Source organism: Marmota monax, unplaced genomic scaffold (assembly GCF_021218885.2).
Source record: "Marmota monax isolate L192 unplaced genomic scaffold, Marmota_monax_Labrador192_F-V1.1 WCK01_AAM20220418_F8-fsc00003, whole genome shotgun sequence".
In the NCBI taxonomy this organism is placed as follows: Eukaryota; Metazoa; Chordata; class Mammalia; order Rodentia; family Sciuridae; genus Marmota; species Marmota monax.
Genome location: NW_026694084.1, coordinates 25,033,763 through 25,057,867, shown reverse-complemented (window position 1 = coordinate 25,057,867; position 24,105 = coordinate 25,033,763). Strand labels below are relative to the sequence as shown.

General features: G+C 37.3%; 1 protein-coding gene across 2 annotated transcripts in view; it reads right to left on the bottom strand.

Moving 5' to 3' along the window:
* Colec10 (collectin subfamily member 10) overlaps window positions 1–23,072 on the bottom strand; it is a 36,956-nt gene extending 13,884 nt beyond the window's left edge. Inside the window, exons 1-4 of one of the 2 annotated variants that reach the window (XM_046464942.2) lie at window positions 22,989–23,072; window positions 22,698–22,873; window positions 3,439–3,510; window positions 1,992–2,063 (exon numbers count right to left, since the gene is read on the bottom strand). In XM_046464942.2, coding sequence (XP_046320898.1) covers window positions 1,992–2,063; window positions 3,439–3,510; window positions 22,698–22,845 — 292 coding nt within the window. In that variant the 5' untranslated portion in view covers window positions 22,846–22,873; window positions 22,989–23,072. Of the gene's footprint in view, window positions 1–1,991; window positions 2,064–3,438; window positions 3,511–22,697; window positions 22,952–22,988 lie in introns of those variants that run through there. The other variant, XM_046464940.1, reaches the window with a different exon arrangement.
* Between the last annotated feature and the right edge of the window lie 1,033 nt (window positions 23,073–24,105).

Sequence of the window (24,105 nt, the reverse complement as noted above, 5' to 3'; positions counted from 1 at the left end):
CTGGCCCTGTATTTTTCAAACATTATTTATTTTCCACAAACTACACATTTCTTGTGCCAGATTCTCCAGGACATATTGAGATAATGATCTGACCTATTGCCCAGTGCTTTGTAACATGATTTTGGATAGACCTGCATAATAAGTGGTAGTACTATATTTGGAGGCTATTCCTACATTGGACTTACTAGCAATAACTTGATTGTACATCAAAATAACTTCAGACTATGTAAATGTACCTTATGAAGTTCAAACTTAATGTTTTACCCTCTCTAGCTCCTCTTAGTTAATGCCCCAAATACTTGTATCCACTCCTGGACACCTGATACTAGATGACGGAGGGAAATTGGAGCAGGGGAGAACAGCGTTAAGTCACTCTTTCTTGATGGGTAACATCACCTCCAAATATCAGTTCTTGGGGGTGAAAAATTCTAGTTGTTAAAATATATAAAACATAAACATATACAATATGAATAAATGAATATACAGCCCATGAATAATATTAAAATTTCACCAGAAGAGGCAATTAGGAAAAATACATTATAAAAGGCTTGTTGGAGGAGCAATTATTTAAGAAATGTGGAGAAGCACTGTTTTAACCAGTTGAGGCCAAATGTCTCACTAAGACATAGAGTTATGTGAACCATGCAAATGAGAGGTTGGTTAAGGGGTCTTGGGAACCATGCAAATGAGGGACTCTAAAGCCAAAGTTTCACTAGCCACAAACAGTCTGTAGCAGGACCTGCGAACCCTGAGGAGGGTGTGTAGCTCTTCTCCAACTACAAGGATTTCAATCAGAGGTGAATGTGCAGTACAAATCCCTGGATCAAAAATTACCATAGCAGTTTCTTTTCAGTACACTGCTCTGCATCTCTGCCTTCAAATGTGACCTAAGGAAATTCCTCAAGGGAGTTAGTTATAAAAGAGTGGAGAGAGAAGAAGTATGGAGTGAGTTACAGAATAGAAGAGAGGGGCCACGGCCTCAGCCCAGACTCCCAACTATTACCCTATCTACAGGAAGACAAGCAGGCCACAGAAGGGCACTTGTTAAATTATGCAGAGGCTCAAGCACTTATGAAAAGACAGAGGGTACATCAAGGTGGCAGAAATAGTAATACCCTAAGCCACTGAGCTTCCCTAATCTATGACTTTGTACAAGTTTTCTTGCATCTTTCTTAAATGTCTTCTCCCCATTCCCTCAAGACCTAGATCACTTCCTCCTCTTAACAGTCTTGCCTTACTCTCCTATATGGCCCCTGTAGTAATCATGTCATTCAGTATTATGATTTTTGTTGATAAATTTCTATCTTTTTGAATAGTCTCTGAGTCATTTTCTATACATTTTTGATTTTCCTTTAGCTTTGTATCCACAAACCAAGTGGAACAATGCCTGTAAGTTTGAATTATTGAATATTAGAAGCAATTAGAACCTGTTACTATTGTGGGGTTTGGGGAGAAGAGGATAGGGAAGAATTGCTTAGAGATAAAGAGGAGACTATCTCTGTTTTCTAATATTGAGATAGTGACTATGTTCAAGATCAAAATATGTCTGAAATCAAATGGGGATACACACATATACCTCAAGTTTCTATCCTGGTAATAGATCACAGGTATAGAATCATTAGTTTACTTAATTCAAATTATGAAAAAAGTTATTTTCTTCTGTACTGATTTATGTTTTATGAATAATCATCATGTCATTTTAATTGTACCAAGAATTAGTAGCCAATGAGTGGATCTGAAGGAAAGTTTAATACAGACACTAGTAGAACTTTAGGCTTGACTCTGTCCCTGAAGGTTAAATTTTGCTCAAGGACTTTCTTTCTTTGAGCTGCGAGATATATTGCTTGTGTAAGAACCAAGATAGGAAGACAAAATTTATCTTTTAAAAGAGAGAAAAGGGATCATTTTCATCATACAAAATCTTAAAAATATATTAAGGATATGTTCAATTTACTTTAAGTTGCTACTACAGAAAATAAAATGCAACTTACCCTTCTTGCCAATAGGCCCAGACTTGCCAATATTGCCCTGGGCGCCTATATCACCCAGTTCTCCTTTAATTCCTGGAAAACAAATAATGCCATTTTTAATACCATAAAGTTTTTTTCTTCCCTTTAAGAATGTGGCTAACATGATATTTGCCAAAAAGAAATAATAAAAAGTATATTCTTCTTCCTGTGATATCTGATTTGTATCTTGTGCTATATTATCTATTTTAACAATTATACTTTATGTATATGTTATTATGAAAATGAAACATAGGTTACTATGACAATCCTGAACATGATGATATTAAAATACCTGCTGGTACAGTATTTCTAATGACCAAAGCATAGGATGTTTAATTTTAATGTTAGATAAGGGCTCAGTAGAAGGATTCTTGTCCTCCTTTTTGAATCTGTTCCTTTACATCCACTTCGGCTTTACTTTGGGATTCTATTTTCTCTCTCTTTTAAAGCAAGGTTTGCCCATCTTAGCAACTTTAAAACAGAGGAGGAAGGTGCAATCCTAAAATCTGGTGATCAAAGCAACATCAGAGATGGTCTTGCTGAGTTTTTATTCCAAATGTATGATCAGGGATCACAGCACTATTCTAAAGCATGATTGATTTTTTTTAAATACGATAATGTAAAAATATTTACAAGTAATAAAGCTTTATTTTGTAAGTTTTTTTTAATTGACATACATATTTCTAGAAGAAGATGGCCGTTTCTCAAATAAGGCCTCAAGGACTTATGTATCCTTTCTTGCCTTTCAGTTGCTCAAAATTTTCAAATAAGGGCAACTATCTTGTAGCAGTTGGCAAGGATTAATTCAAAAGTTCAGATGCATCACAATCCAGAGGCTGTGTTTTAAGGAAGTTTAAGGGGAAACATTCCCTTATAGTTTTGTGTTATTCTCATCTTCTTTGCTTCTGATCATATCATACTATTCTCTTTGCCCATTGTGTTATTCATTTTTAGAAGCAAAGAGGAGTTAAAGAAATAGAGATCTTGGGGAAAGGAAACATATCCATGGATCAGGCAGCTCTTTCTATTTCTTTGTGTCTTTCCCCTGAAGGTCTAGGCCAACTGCAGAAAGTTGCTTAGCCTCAGCTTCTGAAGAGAGATACAGCCTTGAACACAGCTCTGTTTCTTAAACTCCTCCTTTCTTAGATATTCTTGGAGAGAGCTACTCCTTTGGGGCTCCCAGAGTGTCCACTCTGGCCAACCCTAGGAACGCAGCTGCAGAAATATGTCTTCGTCTTGTTGACAGGCAGGCTCATAGGAGCCCTTGGATGGTGAGTTAATTCATGTCTGACATATATTCCATGTGTCATGGGGGCAGAGAAGATAATGAAACTGCTAAATTTCCAGGATGAAGGCCAGGGCCAGGACCAGGAGAGAGAAACGTAAGCACTTTCACATTGTAGTGTCAATTTCCTATGGGTTTACCTACCTTTTGGCCCCCTGCGCCCCACTTTGCCATCCTTTCCCTCTTCTCCTGGATCTCCTTTTTCACCATCATCTCCTTTAAAAACAGAAAACTAGAGAGAGTGAAGCAGCTCAAATAGACACCAAAGTGCATCATTCTTCCCAGGGGAGGGTGAGCATGGTTAGATTCCGTCCCCCAGTACAGAGCTTGCCTTGCAGCTCAGATGTGATGACGTGTTGAGTTCAGGCAGGCTGGAAACCCAGGTCAAAAGAAGAAACTTCCAGTGTATCTTCTCTTTTATTTTTCTCTGAATCCTACTTTATGTTTAAAGAACCCCCAAATTGTAACCATGAACCAGGAAGCTAAGAACAGGAGATGTGGAATGCGGAACAGCTTCAAAACTGTCGCATGTGAGTGGCAGCTGTCTGAGTTATAGGAGAGTGTGGCTCTAGCACCCTGAACAACCCGGAAGGGCTGAGCGAGTGGTTTCATGGAAGGTACCCTGGACTATGAATTAGGAGTCCTAGATTTTAACATCATGTTCGTTACTCACTAATGTTGTGGTAATTCACTGCTGCCACCAAGAGACCTGATGGCCAACTCCATTCCTTGGGGCCTGAGATGAGGCAGAATGGCAGAAGTGTGTGACCGAGAAAAGCAACTGGGAACATGCACCAGGAAGCAGAAAGAAAGAGCTCTCCTCACCACCACTAAATATAAACCCCAAAGGCAGGCCTGCAATGACCTACCTCCACCAGTCACAATCTACCCACTTTCAGCTCTCACCCAGTTAATCCTATGGGGAGCAATTCACTGATTATAATCACTGATTATATCACTGATTAACTGGTAATATCTGGTTAGGTTAAGGCTCTTATAAACCTATCATTTCATCTGTAAACCTTCATGCATTGTCTCACACATGAGCTTTTTGGGGATACCACATATCTAAATCATAACATATGGACTGAGCAAATCTTTGATAAGTCAATGATTGAGTTTACTGATTTTGGAGTAAGACTGGTCTGGACTTGAATCTAAGCTCCTCCACTTACCCTATCTGGAGGAATGTGAACACATGTTCTTCAAGTCTCACTTTCCTCTCCTGAAAACTGAATTAATAATGCCTATTATAGTGGGCTCTTAAGAAATTCAAGTCAAATAAAATACATAGAAGACCTGGGACACAATCAGTGCTTATGCAATGATGGCCTTTGCCATTCCTTCCTTTGTTGCTGAAATTTCCTCTTCCTTGGGGTGGGCATAGTATCTGCCCTTTCTGCTTCGCCCAGTTTTAAGATCAACAAGGCAAGCAGATGATTGTTGCTTTGAAAATAAAGAGCAAACAAACATTGTGCTAACACCAGATACCTACATTATCACTGCAGTAATCTCAGGAAATGAAGGTCTCTGTCCATCACCAGAAGAAAGATGGAAAAACAAAGTTCTAATGGTATTAATGAAATTCCTGGAGTTGGGATGAAAGTTGGGATGTTCATTGATTTGTCCAGGTAAAGAATATATACTGAGAGAGTTTCTCCATTTCTTTTTCCTGAGAGGAAAATGGGGTGGGAGGAAGAATTCTGGGCAGTAATACTGGTCAAATTAAATTGCTATATTGCATGCATGTATGAAAAAATTAAATAAAATCATGGAAAGTGTATGGGTAAGATGGATTTCTAGTTGTGAGATTTGGGGTACTTCCCAAGGGGATCTATAAATTTCTGAGGAAGGGAAAAGACGCACAGAGGATTTATGTGGTTAGACCAGAGAGGTACAGTTTGGACCAGGTTGCATTTTTCTAGCTAAAGTTAACAGTAAATGTATATCAAGCAATTTTAACATGTGCTAAGTGCTCAGTTAAGGACTTGACATGGAATCATCATAGAAGACTGAAACTACTATTATTGCATTTTATAAGTAGAAAAAAAGATGAGACTCTGTGGGTGACGGTGCGTGCTTATTGTCACAGAGCTAGTTAGTGGTTGAAGGAGGATTCAGCACCATATACTCTTCTGCCCCTCCAGATCCCTGTCACTATGTGGTATTACTTTCAGCCTGGGCTTCTGTGACTCTTAACAGATGGTGAATTTTAGAGAATTTGGCACTTTGTTGAATTCTTTTTTTCAGGGAGAAAAGGTGATATTCAGAAAAAAAAAAACAACAGTTTATATTATCTTTTAAACAAGAAAGATAATGGGGGTAAAAATCAAAGAAAAAGGCTTAACTCACTATCTCAATGACTTAAACCACAGAAAATGTATCCTTCTGGCAGGTTAGTATAATTGAGAACTAACGTTGCCACTCACCAGCTGAGGGACCTTGGGGAGTCCTTAGATTTTCTGGGCCTTGTTTTACTCATTTGTACAATGAGAGAAACTTTCTCCAAAGCAGTTTTTCTTTTTTTTTAAAGAAGTGTCAAATTATAAAGGTTTTAGACTCTAGGAAGACCTCTCTTTGTCACTCTGTAGAAATTTAAAGCTAAATTATTCAATTATTCCTCTAATAGCATTTGTTTAAAACGTTACCTTACACTCAATGTGTCAGTTCATCTCTGTCCATCCCTTACCTCCTTCTGTGACCTTAGATACGGCTGTGATCATAAGTGATTTATTCTAGCACACCCAGAATTTAACACAATGCCTGATTCTGGTTCTTAATGCCTGTAGAGTTGTATGTACTTTGAGGGAACCATAAAATATTTTACAAATGTAGTAATAGAATTATTGAGTACTATGTGCCAAGAGTGTTCTTGGTTCTTGATATGCATTCCATAATTTGATTTCTGCAATCTTTGAGATGGATATTATTTTGAACTCCATTTTATAGTTGAGGAAATGGGGACAAGGGGAGGTGATGTCATTATATAGGGTCATACAGCTTAAAAACAGTAAAGTCAGGATTCAAATCAGACCATTTGTCATCAAAGCCTGTTCTCTGAACAAGCTGTATGATTCAGAGGAAATTCCTATCTTACATTTTCTGGTTCTTATATTGTTCTGTACAATGGGACTAGGAGGTATGTCCTGTTCACCAGAGGTTGAATTGTAAAGTCAACTGTAAAGTCATGGATGTGAATATTAGCATTATTATCACTTTCATTCCCACTTCTCCTTCCTGTGAGTTTTCCCATTCATTTCCAAGGAAGTGTCTAACTGGAGGCAGCTGGTGAGTGACAGTCATCTGCTGCTCCCTGGTGGCTCTGGGAGGGTGAAAATCGCACTGCTGTTTTTGTAACCTATGTGACTGTATCCAGCCTGGTGGCGAGCAGGAGGCTGGCAGAGATGAAGTAAACAACTTGTGTCCTTGCCTTCAGCTCGGGGGCCCGGTTCATTTGATCTTTGGGACTTGCTTTAATGAGAACAGAAAGGAGACATAAAAGTAAGCTTTGGGGAGGACCCCCACTTGGTTCACAGTTGTCCACTTTTATCCTTCTGGCAATAGTTCACTGGATTAGTAGTGCTATTTAGCCTTCATTTAAAAATAGCCACTTACATTTGAAAATTAGATGAAAAGCTATAAACTGAAATAAATGAATTTCAGTTTTATAAAAGTGATTTGTTTGGGTCCCTCTAGGCCATTAGCTTGGTATGATAATCTCTCCAGCTGAATTCCAGCAGAGTACACAGTTGACCACATTTTCTTAGGTACTCTTTTCTTTCCTTTCTCTCAAGCAATCTTTTAAAATTGAATTCTACTTTGAAATTAAATAGCTGAAGCTAGGTCGGTACCCTGTACTCAAAAGAAGTGATTATTAAAAAATTAGGGCATTCATTTTGGAAATGTTAAAGAAAAATTCAAAGGAAGCTATGGCTTTTTCATTGCCAATATCATTTTAGAGATGGAAGAAGTTGTTAGCAATCTTTCTCCTGATCAGCATTAGAATCAAGTAGGATAGTTACCATGGTGTTCTTCATTAATGAGGCAAGTACTCCTGCCTAAAACGTGTGCTTTAACCCCTATATATATCTTCGTTCCACAGGTGCCAACTGCATCCTCATGTTTGGAAATTTCAACAATCGTATTGATTATTCCCCAGACCTCTCTGATACACATCAAATACACTAATAGGGTCATACAATGGATCAGCAGTTTTCCTTCTCTAATCGTTTTGCTGAAATATTTGGGCCTCCCTGAGATTTGCTATTGCTCACCTTTTCCCCATTCACCCAGTTTACCATACCCCAGGGTACCTGCACTTACCCCTGACCTGTCTTGAGTTATTTCCACCCAGTCACTTCCACACAGCTCTCTCCAAGGCAGAGGGACCGTACCATTGCTAAGAGCCTGGAGCAAGTCATTTCAGTTTTCCGAGTCTCAGTTTCTTCTTCCATAAAATGGAGAAAAATCATTCTTACCTTGTAGGATTGTTATGAATTGAAGGAGATAGTGAATAAAAAGTGCTCACACAGCTCATTGGGTAAACCCCTCTATTTTTCTCTAATAAAGGAAGGGAAGCATAAAGTGATTGATCCTTGGTATTCACTACCTCAATCTTTAGCCTATAACCATTACTAACGGTTTTTATTTGCCCATATTTTATTTAGTTTTACTCTTTCCTATTGTGTTTATCAGTATTCTTTTTCATTGTGACCAAAATACCTGACCAGAGCAACTTAGAGGAGGACAAATTTATTTTGGACTCACATTTTCAAAGGTTTCAGTTCACGCTCATCCTCCTCCATTGCGTAATCATAATGGAGGAATGGCGTGGTAGAGGGAAGCTGCCCAGTTGTCGGCAGTTCAAAAACAAAGGAAGGAGATAGAGACAGATATATTCCCCAAGGTCACATCCCCAGTGACCTACCTCCTCCAGCCATACCCCAACTGCCAATCATTTTTACCACCTCCCAGTAAACTTATTCAAATACTTAATCCATTAAGTGGATTCATCCATGGATAAGGTTAGAGCCCTCAGAATTCTGTTTTCTCACCTTTGAGCATGGCTGCATTGCCTAACACATGAGCTTTACAAGGCATAATCCAAACTTAAATCACAACTATGAAAATTTTCACACATTCAAAGATGAAAAAACAAACACATCACTGAGTTTAGTGACCACACTGTCATTGCTTCATCCTTCTTTCTGATTTTTTATTTGCCCATATTTTATTTAGTTTTACTCTAGTAAAGTCAATGACATATCTTTCTTAACTACTTTAGCAAGTGTCCCTAGATGATGGGAACAGTCTCCTACATAACCCTATCACCATTATATAGATCTTGTTTTCTAATGGTCTACAAGTATTTGCTAAAATCGCCTTCATAGAATTCTATAATCTTGTTTGTCTTGAGTCCAATATGATTAAATATGCTATGACATATTTAATCTAGTAAAAAAGGAGAAACAAACTCTTAGAAAGAGTTGCAGAAATTCACAGACTAAGCCTAAATTCTTTGAAAATAAATCATGACAAATCATTCATTTGCTCTTTTTGTAGAACTAAGTGATAGATCAAGAAACTACCTTAGGGCTGGGGATGTGGCTCGAGTGGTAGCGCGCTTGCCTGGCATGCGTTCGGCCTGGGATCGATCCTCAGCACCACATACAAACAAAGATGTTGTGTCTGCCGAGAACTAAAAAATAAATATTAAAATTCTCTCTCTCTCTCTCTCTAAAAAAAATAAAATAAAATAAAGAAACTACCTTAAACAAGTATTTGGAAGAAGACAAATTCCCATTGGTCATTCACAAAAGGTGGTTTCTGGGAAAGTGGGCTGATCTGTGATGAAGCCCATAGGCAACAAACTTACCTATCCCCAGTGCAAGTCTCCTCATTATATATGATTACCTGTTGCTGTAGTCTGGCTGTTAAATGTGTCCCTACAGCCCACATGCTAAAGACTTGGTCACTAGGATGGTTCTTTCTGAAGAACAATAAACATTATGCTTCTCAGGAATGCAGAAGAAATATTTACTTGGCAGTGGGACATGGATCCTCCAGGATATATCTGATGTTTTCCTCTAACATTGGGTCACACAGTTATGATGAATGTGCATAAAATAAGATCATTCTTGTAGAACAATGAACACATTCCCTAACACATTTAAAGTGCTCCAAAAATATTGTAGGAATACAGCTACAAAGGGACCAGTGGAATCTTAGTTTATAGGAAAATGTGTCTTTAAGTAGAAAAGATATCTCAGGGAGCATCTTATAAGAAAGATATTCTTTATAAAGATTTAATTTGGCAAAGGTCTTCACTCTCAGGAACCATGTTTCTATTCAAATTCCCTTTGGAAGCCTGATGCAATAGATGAAACTGGAATTTATACATATATCTGTATATAAGTATGTATGTATTTATGTATATATGTATAAATATACAGACATGTATAAATATACATATTATACAGATATAAATATACAGAATAAGTATCTATTGGTTAGTTCTTCCAGAAGAACAAATGGAATTATGGAATTATTGGTCATGATTTATTTTCAAAAAACTTAGGCTTTACTCCTGTGAATTTCTGCATTTCTTTCTGAGAACTCATTTCTGTCTCTATATAAATACATACATATATATACATATATATATATATATATATATATATACATACACAAATATATGTATACATATGTATACACACATATAAGTATTCATGCATGAATATATGAATTTTAGTTATACACACATACTTAGATGTATATGTGTGTATTATACACATATGTATATGTGTACAAACTTAGGCTTAAATTCTGAATTTGTCATATAATAGCTCTTTAATTGTATACTAAATAATTTGTACCTATACTTCAATAAATAATTGAGTTTAATAAATAATTGAATTTTAATCATTTTAATAAGTAACTAATTTAATAAATTATTTAAACTTAAATTAAATCTTGTACTAAATAATTAACTTCCCTGCTTCAGTTTTCTATCCTGGAAAATGGGGATAATGACCTTTTATCACAGAGTTACTTGACGACTAAATGAGATTATGGAGGTAAAATTCCTAAAAGAGCCCTTTGCATGGGGTGTGCCCCACTACTCATAGATGCTGTGTATATAGTGGGCATTCTTCCTGGTACCTATCTCTGGCATTCTGGTAACAGCTCTACAATTTTCTGTAGCAAATCAACACTCACTCATTCTTAGACCATTTGGTTTGGGCTTTACTCCTGGTGATTTGTTCAGTAAATTGACAAGTGACCCAATTAGAACCTATTAAGTCTCAATTTGAGGTTTTCAGTTAGAACTTAAACGAAACAAAACTTGATTTGTCTACAGGGATTACAGAGGAGATAGACTATCATTGAAGAGTTTGAATCTATCTTGACACCATGAAGACAGAATCTGCTTTACAACAAAGTCATTATAGAATAAATTAAAACCAAATGAGTAGACTGAGTCCAGAATATATTGCTCAAGCGTCTGCATCTAATGCATCTTGAATTCCTTTTTGTAGTGAGTCTCTAAATTGCTCTTGTCTCCTGTTCGTTTGTTTGATAAACCAGGGTAGGTTAGGTTTGTGATGGGTTCTTGTGTTTGCAAACACAAGTTTCCTTACTACTACAAGCTTTAAGCAATGACCAGGAGAATGGTGTCCCTTCCCAGGGGAGGTAAAAACCTCAGGAGAAGATAGGCATGAAAGAGTCACCATTATGGTGCATAAAGGAAGGAATGCCTAACTCTACCTGCCCACATCCCAAACTCTCTCCTTGCTTTTTTCTTTTTTTTTGGTCAAGATTATGTAAATGGAATTTCTCACACTGGGCTCCACCCGAATAACCTTACATCTCAAGGTATGTGCAAAGCAAATAAGCAATCATATAAATTTGTCACTATATTGTAGTGGGTTGGTGATGAAATGTCCTCACAAGTGAAAGCTCATGTGGATTTTTATTTTCTGTTGATCTCCATGTACCTTACAGATACAGGTCATGGGTCACCTCCTCTGTCTATGTCTTCAAGGTACAGATGTTCCTGCTTCCACCTCCCTTGTCAAGAGTCAGAATTTCTCTCTCTCTCTGAAGGGCACCGATTTTGCTCTTCACAGCTCCATACCACGCAGAGTCCTAGAGGGTCTGGGGTGATACATTGCCTTCTTTGCATCCCTAGCTGTTGGCATAGTCTGGGGTGTTGGTGCTTTCTCAATAAGTATCCTCAATATAAAAGGAACAGCTTTTCCAAAGACAAGGTGGATAAATGAGAACTTAATGACAGTACAGTCAAATGAATTTGTGATTGATTAAAATGTCATTCTCAATAGTGATTGGTTAATAAATTGACTTCAGTCTTCTAGGGGTCTGTGGTGATGGCCCATAATCTAGCGAAGCAGCCCAGATGAATACACAAACCACTGCTTCTATTCTACTGTTTCCACGGCTGCCCTACACCCCATATTTCTGCTTTCTCTTCAAATTTACCTTTGTCTCCCGATTAGTTCTGAATTTCCCAGGCTCAGCTTTGATCATTCCCCCTTCCTCAAGTCCATCTGGATTCCCAATTTTTCTCATGTCCATTCTTTCTTTTTCCTCCCATACTCACTTGCATTACTTTGCCTCTGCCTGTGCTTGTGCCCCAAACTTTGTCCCTGTAGGTGATTCCTTAATGGTCTCCAGAGTGTTTGTTTTATTGACTTATCTGAAGTGCCTAGAATATTTTCTGTTCAATAAATAGTGTTGCAACACTTGTTTCCTTGGATTTGGACTTCAGTTTCCCAAACCATCTTGCAAATTAATCTTTATAAAAACCAGGTTTTCATCGTGCTATTGTGCCATTCAAAACGTTTTAGCAGTACTTCTATGTTCATAGGCCCAATCTAAACTAATTATTCTAATATGCAGACTGTTAGTTTGGCATCCAGGGAAATTCCTCAGGTTATTTTCTGGCATTGACCTACATAACCTTGTCTTCCTGTCCAACCTGTCTGTTCATCGTTCATCAAAATGCCCTTCAGGTCCTGTTTCCACAGAGTGGCACATGCTTGTTCTTTCTATTTGAAATTTATTCACTTAGAGAAGAAACCAAATGTTGTAAATGATGGACATATGTGACCATATGAGATTAAAGTTTTGATATGGTGAAAGACACCACATAAATGTACTAGGTTTATTATCAAATAAATGATAGACAAGAAAAAAATTGAACACTAAGACACTGAAATGAATATTAGTCTTAATTTACAAAGAACATTTGCAAATTGCTTTGCAAAATGACAATAAATAAATCAAAAAGATGGACCAAATATTTAAACAATAAATAAGAGATGAAAAGTGTCCAGGTTCTTTATTAGTTATACATATGTATACTAATACATATGTAAATATCTGTATCATATTTCCAAAGGTACTATAGATATAGAGAATTGAATGTTCTCATTCATTGCTCTTGACAATTTAAATTGCTACACTTATGAAAAATAATCAGTCAATATGATTAAAATTAAAAACATATATACCCGAATTTACCTTAGGGAACTTATTTTACGGGAATAACAGTAACAATAAAAAAATATACAGTGGCAGAAATATAACCCATAAACAATCTAAAATTTATATCATAAAATTGATTAAAAATATAATAATTTATATTACATTCTTATGGCTAAATTTGTATTTAAGATATGACACAATCTTCAATGATAGTAAAAGTAATGAGTTATAGAAGGTTTTCTGGATAAGGAGTGAGCTCCACATTACGTTTCATATAGAATGTTTCTTGGCGAGTAATGTATCTAGTATGATACTATTTAGAATAAAAATAAATAAATATAGAGAATAATATTAATATCAAGGCATTGATGATGGTTACATGGTAGAAGTGGATCCAGAAATAAAAAGTGACCATAAAGAAAGACCAATAGCTTTTCTTTACATGTTTTTATTTTGTACATCTTTATACATGTTACATGTTACCATTAGCATGAAATTCTCTTGCAATTAAAAAATACATCATAAATAATGTAATGAGAACTATGGCTCTTCTCTCCCTTTATAAATTTTACCCATGAGTCTTATCTCAAGTTAATTTCTAATTTCTATGAATTTATTGATAGAATTATTTCCTTGATAATTCACCATCTGGTTCCTGTTACTGCATTATAATTGCTGCCTTGGAGTATTATTTAAATAATGCATTCTTATTTAACTGTTCGTATTAATGTCAACTTACTTAATTAGAGTGTGAGTTTTTTGTGATAATAGAGGAACACTTTGATCTAGAGTGTTGTTTAAAGCTTCACAATTCACTCACTCGTTCACTCATTGAACAAATATTGATTGTGTTTCTACTGGCTATCGAGCTCTACATTGGGTCTTAAGGATTTCAGCACCATCTTGGGCAAGACATTATCAATGCCTAACAGTTTTATGGGGAAGGAGGAAACAAAGGAGGTCTTGGAAATGAGTAATTTGCTAATGGGAAATTGGAGTGTGTTGGTTTTTAACAAAGTGAGACTCGGGAATCAGGAGAATTGACTTTGAATTGTCTATGCTTAGCCTCTTAATAGCTTCTTAATCCCCACCCACATTTTTATATTCTTAAAAGTAAAACAAGAAGGGGAACAGGAGAATGAGCTGAGATATGAAGCATTTGGGGAGATTCAGTTCCTGTTAATAAAGACTTGTAGGCAAAGGCAGAGTTCCTTTGACAGCAGTCAGTGCTGGACATGTTGCTTTTCACACATTCATTTTCTCAGAATTAAAATGTCAGAGAATCAGGAAGAGATGACAGCACAAAACTTTGTTAAAATGATACCCACGTGGTGTTGCCTCCCCTGATCATGGGGAGACAAGAAAACCTTCCCTATACAGGTTACTCAAATTTTAAGCTCATTTAAATTTGAAAAACAAACATCCTCTTAAGTGCACTCCAACCAGGAAAGTGGGTCACCTCCCTTGTATTGTACTCTGTATGAATTTCCTGGCAGCACATTGCTCTGTGAATAGGATCATACACCAGGGTTGCCCCACAATCATTGATGGATTGTTCTGTCTTGCTCCTCAGTGATAAGCATGGCACTAGGGTGACACTGGTAAACAGTTCCAGAGGTCTTCCTTGTGGTGTGTCAAAATCACCTGGTTTCGATGGGGACCTTCCTTTTTCTTTGGAGCACATTACCTATTTACCCTACCGGCTGCCTATTCCATCTCCCCACTTCCCATTAGACATATGGGCCTCCTCTATTTGGTCGTCCTGTCATTTGGTCACCCAGCATGTGTTCTGATGAGAGAGAGGTGACTTTGTTGCAGCTTTTGGCTCTGAACAGCAAAATCATTTTTCTAGATACTGGTTTATCTCAGGCCTAACTGAACAACACTATTGAAACTATTTTTGAGGAGACCCAATAGTATAGTGTCTTACATATACACTGGCTCATAGCAGCAAATAAATGACCCTCAGACTCTAGAAGTTCTTGAATAGAGAGAACAATAAGAGCCACCTCCTTAAGGAATTTGGTTTCTTTATTATATCTAACCTGCTTTATTAAGATATGGCTGTTTTCCTGAGAGAAGACTATCTATTTAAGTGAGCTCAGCTCCCATCAACAGCCAAGTGGACTAGGTTCCTGCCTTCATGGTTAGGGAGGTAAAGTAGGCACTGGATTTCTCTTCAGAATCCTCCCTCACAGCTATGCAGTCAAATCATATCTAAGAGAAGCTTTTTTTCTCTTCAATAAGGAAAGTAACCTCTACCTAAGTCAGGAGAGCTGAGACAAAATAATAAACCCTTTATAAATTCTCAAGAGTTATGTGCATGTATTTGTTTAACAGATGCAAGTATAGACTAATGGTCACAAGAGACCTAAAATGATGCTCCCAGTATCAAATCAAGCACAATCACCATGAATAATATGAAAAGTATTAAGTTACTTAGATGCTACCTCACTTGAGTCTCTGCATGTCAGGTTTTTACTGTACATATTTACAATTCTTTTCTAAAAGAGCAGTGAGAGCTATAAAACATAATAAAAAATTTTCTAAAATTATAGGGTACACAAATAAAATATGTGATGCAGAAAACTGACAAACTGGAGAAGGGATAGAATATCATGAGACGATGTGGGGAGGCCTAATAAAATCATTCCAATTGAGTTGTTAAGTTTTCACAAGTCAAATTTCGTAAACACAAACATGAAGAGTAAGAAAGAGAACAGTTGTGCCTGGCTTACCCATGTCATCAACCACTGGAGCCAATAGAACACCCTGCTGGTGGAACAGATGGTAACTGAAGGAAAACATTTCTTAAAGAAAGAAAAAGTACAAGACCTGAGGAAGCATAGTCTCTTTCTCCTTTGGGTCCTGCTAACCTCCAGTTTGGTTACATTGACAGAGTGCTTGACACTGAGTCTGTTCTATGCCAAGAGCTTCACATGTCTTAACTCACTCTTGCTCACCTCAGCCCTATGGAGGAATGGCCTTGTTATCATTCCATGCCATTGATGAGAAAACTCAAGCTTAAGTTTAGCATGTCTTAAAACCCACTGCATCCCTGTTTTAACCCCAGGGGTGTTTATACTGTTATCATTCTCATGTTACTAACAAGGAACACCAGGACCAGATGGAGAACTGCAGAAACAAGGCAATATTAGTGGAGAGAAAGGGTGACCTCAAGTTCATGAGCTATTGAAGATTGGAGGCTGACTTTGAAGTGGGACTGAAAATAGGGAATTACAGTGAGAGGCAGAAGGTGGTGGCCTGTCCCTGGTGGGTTTCTATTGGGAGATAGTGTTACAGTTTATTAGCTTTACCTTAGGAACTGGAGAGGACGAGGCGGTGGGGAGGGGATGAGAGAAAGAACTATGGTGATTAACAACATCAATGGAAGCTAATGCAAGAAATAATGATAGCTAACTTATACGCTAGCCATATTTTAGCATGTTTAAAATAAGCATTTGAGATGGGTAATATTTGTATCTCCCTTTTGAAGATGAGAAATCTGAAGCTTAGGTCACAGCTAGGTCAGTAGCAGAGATCAAATTCAAAGCCCACGATTTTAACCAACATGCAAGTGGTTAACATCATGGTCTCTACTAGTGATTGATATATAGCCAAATTATTACATAAAAGAGTTAGGGAGATAAATGGCATTGGTAAAGGATGTGTTCTTATTAAAATGAAGCAAACAATTTTTTTTATCATTACTAGTCAGTACCTGACTCGTATTTATCCATATTTTGATAGATTGGAATTTTGTTCTTTCTCTCCTGACCTTGAAATTTCTTGGCATCTACTCAAAGGGAGAAGAGGGAAAAAAAGGCTCCAGACATCCACACCCTGAAATATAGAATTTAAAATAGCAAACCACCTAAAATATTGGTCTGTCCTTATGCGTAAAATATATATTAAAATGAATAATAAAAGAATCTAAAAAATTGATATAATTAATAAAAAAGTTTTGGGGAAATTGCCTACTTGCTTAACCAGTCTGATAAAGTCACCAAAAAGGAATATGCAGCTTAACTTATATCAAGGTGACCGAGTTAAAGCAATTCTGTGCCATGTTTAAACACTGAACTCTTTTTCTTACGTTAATTTATAACACTGAAGGATTATTCCATGCTTAATGAGAATGATAAAAGATGAGTACAATTATGTAATAGAGTGGAATGGGACAACTCCAGGAATCTGCAGTCTAAATTCTAGTTTTAGCTTTGCCACCAATTAGTAGCTGTGTAATTTGGAGCAAGTTATTTAACTTCTCTGGGACTCTGTATTCAGAAAAGCAAAAACAACTGGGGTTCAACCACATTATCTCTGAGAGTTACCTTGCAAGTAGTAAGACTACTGGTTTGAATGTTTGAGATCCAGATATCCCTGGGCATGTCTCTGATTGGGGAAATCTCAAGAAAGCCTCTGTGATGGAGGCTGAGAAGTATTTGAGGATTTGTAACCTAACTTGTGTCATTGCTGGGATATGGAGCCAAATCTAGTAAAATAGTGGATGGCTAAATAGAAGTTCATTTTCTTGTAGTTAAAGGATTCACTAAAAAAGAAATTATCCCAGAAAATAGGTATGAGCTCTGCAGGATTTCCCTCATGGTGTCGCCTCACTTACCAAATAGAGGCAATTGTGCACACCTTGCATAGTCTGGCACTCAGACGTATGCCCTGGCCTCTCCAAACGTGAGTTCCATGAGGATCAATGGAATCTCTAAGTAAAAACCTGCCTAAAAGCCCCTCCCACTGATTAGAAGGTTTAGCAGTCTGATCGGCACACAGAGTCCAACTGTAACTGAATTGATTCTACCCTGCCCCTTCCATCTCTGCAGCTTTGGGCTAGTGACTTAATAATTCTGAACCTCAGTTTCTTCATCTGTCTAATGGGAATTACAATGTTTTTTTTCCCCCTCAAAGTCTGTTGAGATACTTAAATTGAAATATGGTTGTAAAGCACTTGCACTGTTGCAAATGGCAGCTCTTGACAGTCATACTAACACACTGATTGACAGTGTCATTAGAGCCTTGCTGAAGGGGGAGACAGTCTTTTTCTGCCCTGTGATTCATCGCAGGCCACATGAATGGAAGAGTAGTGATGGCTACTCTCAGGAGTTGCCATGTTCTAGAAAGTGACCCAAAACTCTTCTAGTTGAATGAGGTGGCAGCAGGTCAGTGTGTGGGCTGGGCTGAGACAGGAGCACCAAGGAAGAAGTGGCACAGTTGTACTTAGCAGAGGATCAGTGGCCACTGGCAAGGACACAATCACAATGCCCTCCAACAGGAAAAAACCCTTTTTAGGATCATCTACAACATTTTTTATGAACAGACAGGATATTATGAAGTTGTATTAACAGTTTACATTGTTGCTAAAATGTTAAGGGATATTGAAAAATTTGAATTCATTTATTTATTTAATCAAAAATGTTAATGAGTACCCACTATGTGCAGGAGCTAGGATAACAAATTTAGTAAATGGGTGGGGTCTTGGCCTTCATGCAGCTTGCATTCTAGGCCTGACTGGACACATATAAAATGCACAAGAGGTTCTCATTTAATAGTGAGTTTGTGAACATAGTAAGATGTCTTAGGAAGAGGACAGGTGAAGCCAGGCATGGGCTTGCTGTGCGTAGGGCAATTGAGCTAAGATCTCAATGAGAAAGAACCATCCTTGGGAAGACAGAACCAGGCAGAGACCACGGCTCTGAGTCAGTAATGAAAAACAAGACCAGAATGTCCAGAGGAAGGTACAGGCAGAGGAGTAGTTTGAAATGATGTGGGAGAAGTTGGGAGAAGCCAGATATGAAAAGACCTTGTAGACCCTAAAGACAAAAATGCCATTGAAAGAAAACTAAGAAGCTAGCAGAAGCCAAGATAGGCAATAGGGTAACAGAGCATTGATTTCCAAACCAACTAATGAAGGCCTGGTTGATTTTCAGAAAGGAAATATGCCATAAACTTTCAGCATGTTTTAGTGTCTAATGCAACTGTTGGGCTATGGGGTTGCATGAACCCCATTGTCTTAGTCACTTGCTATTACCAAAAATATGGCCAGCAGATTATTGTGTGTGTGCATGTGCATGTGTGTGTGTGTATGTGTGTGTATGTGTGTGTGTAGGAGAGAAAGAGTGTTGGGATTGAACCCAGGACACTCTATACTGAACTATATCCACAGCCCTTTTCATTTTGAAAAGGATCTCCCTAAGGTGCAGAGGCTGACTTCAAACTTGCAGTCCTCCATCCTCAGTCTCCCCAGTCACTGGGATTACAGATGTGCACCACTGACCCAGAAGGTCTGTTTTAAACCCAATATATAGCTAGTGTAAACTAGTGGATGTCATGTAATGACAACGGTCTTATAGTCAGAGTCCAGAGGTCAAATTTAAGTTCCCTGTTCACATCTGCTGAAAGACTCTGGGCAGTCATTGAGATTGTTTCCTTACATTATGTTGACGGAATTACCACCACATAGGAAAATTGTGAAAATTTTGGAATTTCCTTGAACATTTTAAAGCATCTTCCAAATATGTCTTGCTAATTCAAAAGTTATTTTCTAAATTTCTTGTCATTGTTGTTTTCAAGTAAAACCACTAGGGGTCAGAATTTCACATAAGTTTCTAAAAGAAACCACCAAGGGTAGAAAAAACAGCACTTTTCTACTAAAGCAGCATAAAACAACAAATTAAGGCACAGAAAGAAAAATAATGGTGACTTTCAACAAATAAGTTTTGATAATTGTAATGATGCTTATTTCCCGAATTGTTACTTAACAAACTTAGGGAAAATTGTTACATATCTATTTTTGATGTTTGGTTATTTCAATATTTTCAGGACAAGTCTACAATGAAGGTTCATTTTTCAAATAAAGAAACAGAAGCAAAAAGTAGATATAATAATAAGCTGAAGATCAAGCAGACTGAATACATAGTGCCTTTCTTTCCACTAAGTGATACTTAGGAACTTGTACTCTAAAATAATGTCTTTATATTGGGCAACTTTTCTATAACTGAATAGTATTACTGGTTGTTTTCCAACTGAAACTCAAAATAACTTGCATATTTCCTATATGAGATTAAAGTTAGTTCCTTTTATTGTCTGTTTCCCATACTATCTAGAGCTTCTGAGCTCAGTGCTGCAGTGCCAGTAAATAAGGTAATGAGATGGTTAGTCAAAAATACAGACCACTTAGTCTTAGGAAAAATATATTAACAAAAGTGATAACCCAGCCCTTTGAAGTGTTTATCTAGCCATTGAGCATTTTGTTTTTTCATTCTGTGGAGTTAAAGATCCAAGTCTGCCTTGTTTGGGGTTGGGAGGGGCTGTTACAGTATTCATAAAGGAATGAAGTAGAGATGGTATTCTATATTTGAGAGAAGTTGCCATATCTTGTTTTTTGTTGTGCACACGATATCTCACATAGCACCTATTGTAGAGGAAAAGCAGTAATAAATATGCTTAGATAGTTCCATGTACATTTGTAGGCAATTTGTAGAGAAAGAAACAAGTGTTGATCCTAAGAGTCTGCAGTCTAATCCCAAACTTACCCTGTAGACCTAACTCCTAGGAAGGTTCCTTATTTTAGCTTTAAACCCTCGGCATCTAACCAAGGACTCCAGGGCTGTACAGTACATTCCAGAATCATGGCATCTATTTATTAAGAAGGAACTTAGAATGCTTTTGATGCAAAGTCCCCAGGCTCCAGGGAAGAGAAGAAATGGCATCTTGAGTCCCTCTTCCAGTGTCCCTCTTCCTTAGATGTGTCACATTTTCATCCTGCCATACTCTGGTTGTAATAATCTCATAATTCTACACAGACTCAAGAATAGAGTTAAGGAAGTTTCCATCCCTTGAAATTGTAACAGCATTTGTAATGGGAAAGAGTTTTGTGGTAGGTGAAGAAATAATGATAAAAGGATACAGGGTAGACAGCCTGCTGACATTCAGCAAATATTAATTACATCCTGATTAAAACAATAAAGTAAAATAAGATGCTTTCAAAGGATTTCTAAAGTATACTCCTTGCTTTTTTTCTTGGAAAGATTTAAGGTTTTTATCTATACTTTTTAATTTTTTAAAAGCAAGGATTAAGCAGGGCATGGTGGCAAATGCTTATAATCTGAGCCGCTCAGGAGGCTGAGGTAGGAGGATTGCAAGTTCAAAGGCAGTCTCAGAAACTTGGCAAGGTCCTAAGGAATTTAGTGAGACCTGGTCTCAAAATAAGACATAATAAGGGTTAGGGATGTGTGTTACAGTGGCTATGCACCCCAGGATTAAATCTCTGGTCAAAAAAAAAAAAAGAGCAAGGATTAAGGGGATTCTTCAGCCAAGTGCATTCAGCACATTTTCTAGTTTCTGTTAAGCTTTACCCATTCCTTGGGTATTCTGATCTGCCTAAACAATTCTTACCTAAGACCCATCTGAGTCACTATCATCTTAGAAAATCTGCTCTGACCTCTGTGCCCCCATAAATTATTTACCTCTTCATTGTTTATGGCACTTAGACATATTATCCTGTGTACATCTTGTGCCTAAAATAGTGCCTGACACTTATTAAGTTTTCAACATATGCCAGTTAAATTGCAATGAATGAAATTGTTACATTGACATATATTATATCTTGGAAATTATTTTAATAATACCTTATTGTTCTTTCAGTTGGAAAGTTACAGTTTCTGTGCATGGAAAATGATTTACTGGTGCTCCTTTTAAACAGACCCTCCCACTTACACAATCAAGGAAAACATTAATTTCAGCTCTGTCCATGACACCACAGTAATAACACAAAGTTTCCTACACTCTTTGGAAAATACAGTAATGGTTTTAAGTAAATACTTTATTTCTAATCAAAACTTTCTTTTCTGAACATTTGCCCTCACATTATTCATTTATTCACTCAAGAAATTATTTGGAAGCCCCAAGGTCTCATTGTTCCTTCTTGCATTTATTTTATGGTATCAAAGGTTAAAACTTGGATTGCAATCTTTGGAGGAAATTAATTCACTGATTAAAAAATGCACTTTAAGCAATACACATTTAAATAACTGACAAACATCAGGCGTTTTAAAAAACAGTTTTTGGAAAGACCCTTTTTTCTACTTAAAATTTTAAGCAGCTGCAATTCTTCTGCCCTATAGCCTGAAGAAGCATAGCATGAATTACTAATAAGAGAGCACCAATCTGCAGTGCAGTGACCACTTTCAGAACAAAAGGGTAAGAGCTGAAGCCAGGAAAGCAGATTTATTTTTTATTTTTAAATTTTTTTTTTCAACCAGTTGCTTGAAGCATATTTGGACCTTGGCTCTGCTTGGAAAAAAATTGCAATATTCAATCATTCTTCAGCGAAAGGCACTTGACCTCAAAGATTCTACTTTCAAATAAAGAATTGTTCATTTATACACTACCTCCAATCTTTCACCCCATCACCCCCCAAAATTCATCCTCTTCATTGGAACCTAGGAGCCAATTAATTAATGAAAAATATGTTTAAGATTTAAGTTTTCTTTCACTGAACTTTTGCCTAAATAGCTTTAGCAGAATCAGTATGAGAAAGGGGAGGAAGAAAACCAGCCCAAGAATAGAGCTAGATGCTCTTAAAGAAAGTGTTTCTGAAGAACAATGACTTGGATGCAAATCTTCCTGTGGGTATGATGGAGGAGATTTCCTCTGTCCCCTGGTAAATTCAATCAGATTCCTACCCCAGGGCTTACATCTCCTCCCAACCTTCTCTTACCTAATATCAGGGAAGACTTCAAATAAGTACCTACTAGTGATTTCCCAAAATATAGGTGGGAGAAAGTTGATAAAGGGGATAAAGGAAAGTCATTGAGAACATAGAGTGGGGATAAGGGAAGAGATGGTCTTTACTACAAGAGATTGAGGGTTTCTTTCCTCACCTTTGGGTCCTGGTGAAATTGTGTGTGTAGCGCAGACTTCTGTGGTAGGGCGACTATCAATATCCAGACCCAGACTCTGAATTTGCAAGAGAAAGAAGAGCAGGAGGATGAACTGATTGTTTCGAAGCAGGACTCCAAAGCCATTCATTGCTGAAGTTCTTCAGAAAAGGATTTTCCTGAAATGCCAAATAAATAGCTTTATGTTAAATCAAACTTCTGCTACAGGGAAGAAAGGGAAGGGTTGGGGGCACACATTCCAGAAAGTGCTACAAAGACAAGAAGGAAGCTGACCCTGAATTTTGTTTATTTTTTCAGTATCCCAAATAAACCGTACATGGTCCAGACTGTTTATTCTCAAGTGACAACAGTTTATTGAAAACTATCTCTTAACTAAACACTTCAGTGCGCAGGCCAGGAGAAACATCCCGAGACTAAAAAGGATAGGGGTGCCTCTGCTCAGTACTTGGTCTGACAATTTTTAGGTTGCACTGAATTTAAATGCTGGGTACCAGAGAGTTGTGAACCAGATGTTTTTGCAGATATGATGCAAACACCCTGTAAGACTTTGAACTTTTCCCGAGGTGACATTCATCAGCTGATGTGGCAGCTGACCACAGAGGCTTCCAATGTTCCCCATGTCTTTCTCTTGCTAACAAAAGTGATCTTGGGATTAAATCTCAAAGGAAAGAATAACCATCTTTTCTGCAGAACAATTTGGCAATAAGTAAAGAACATTAAAACCGTAAAGGTGGCCCTTAGAAATTGCCCTCTGGCAACTAACTCAAGGAAATATTCTGAAATGTAGATAAAGTTTTATTTCAAAAGATACACTAATGGTTGGCAAATTATGGTAAATAGAAGTGTATGAGAGAGTATGATGTGACTGTTTTCTTAAAGTGGTGTTTGTAGCAAATTTTTCAAGTGGAGGAAATAGCTTACAATATTATGTTTCTTAAAAGGCAGACTAGATTTAGACACAGATTATATAGATCTGATAAAGACATAGATATGAACTTTGAGATCAATCAACCGACTAACAGACCTACTTACCTACTGGCCTGCCTGCCTGTCTGCTCACCTACCTATTCCAACAACCCACATCCTGTATGACTAACCGTGGCTTGATAAGATATTGGAAGATTAGAACCAGAATCATTTACGAGAGGTTCCTTGCCTTCTTTGTTCTCAAAGACACATTAACTGAGAGTTGGGTGAAAGGGATTCTCAACCTGCTTTCCATGAATTTGGAAAAGATGGAGAGATATTGTTACAAATAATGGTCAATCCAAGAAATATGGGTATTCAACTTCCCCAGAGCTGTCATTAAAAGGATCACAAACCCAATGGATTACTCAATATACATCTTTTTTCTGAGATACTGGGGGTAAGGACTTCAACATATGAATTT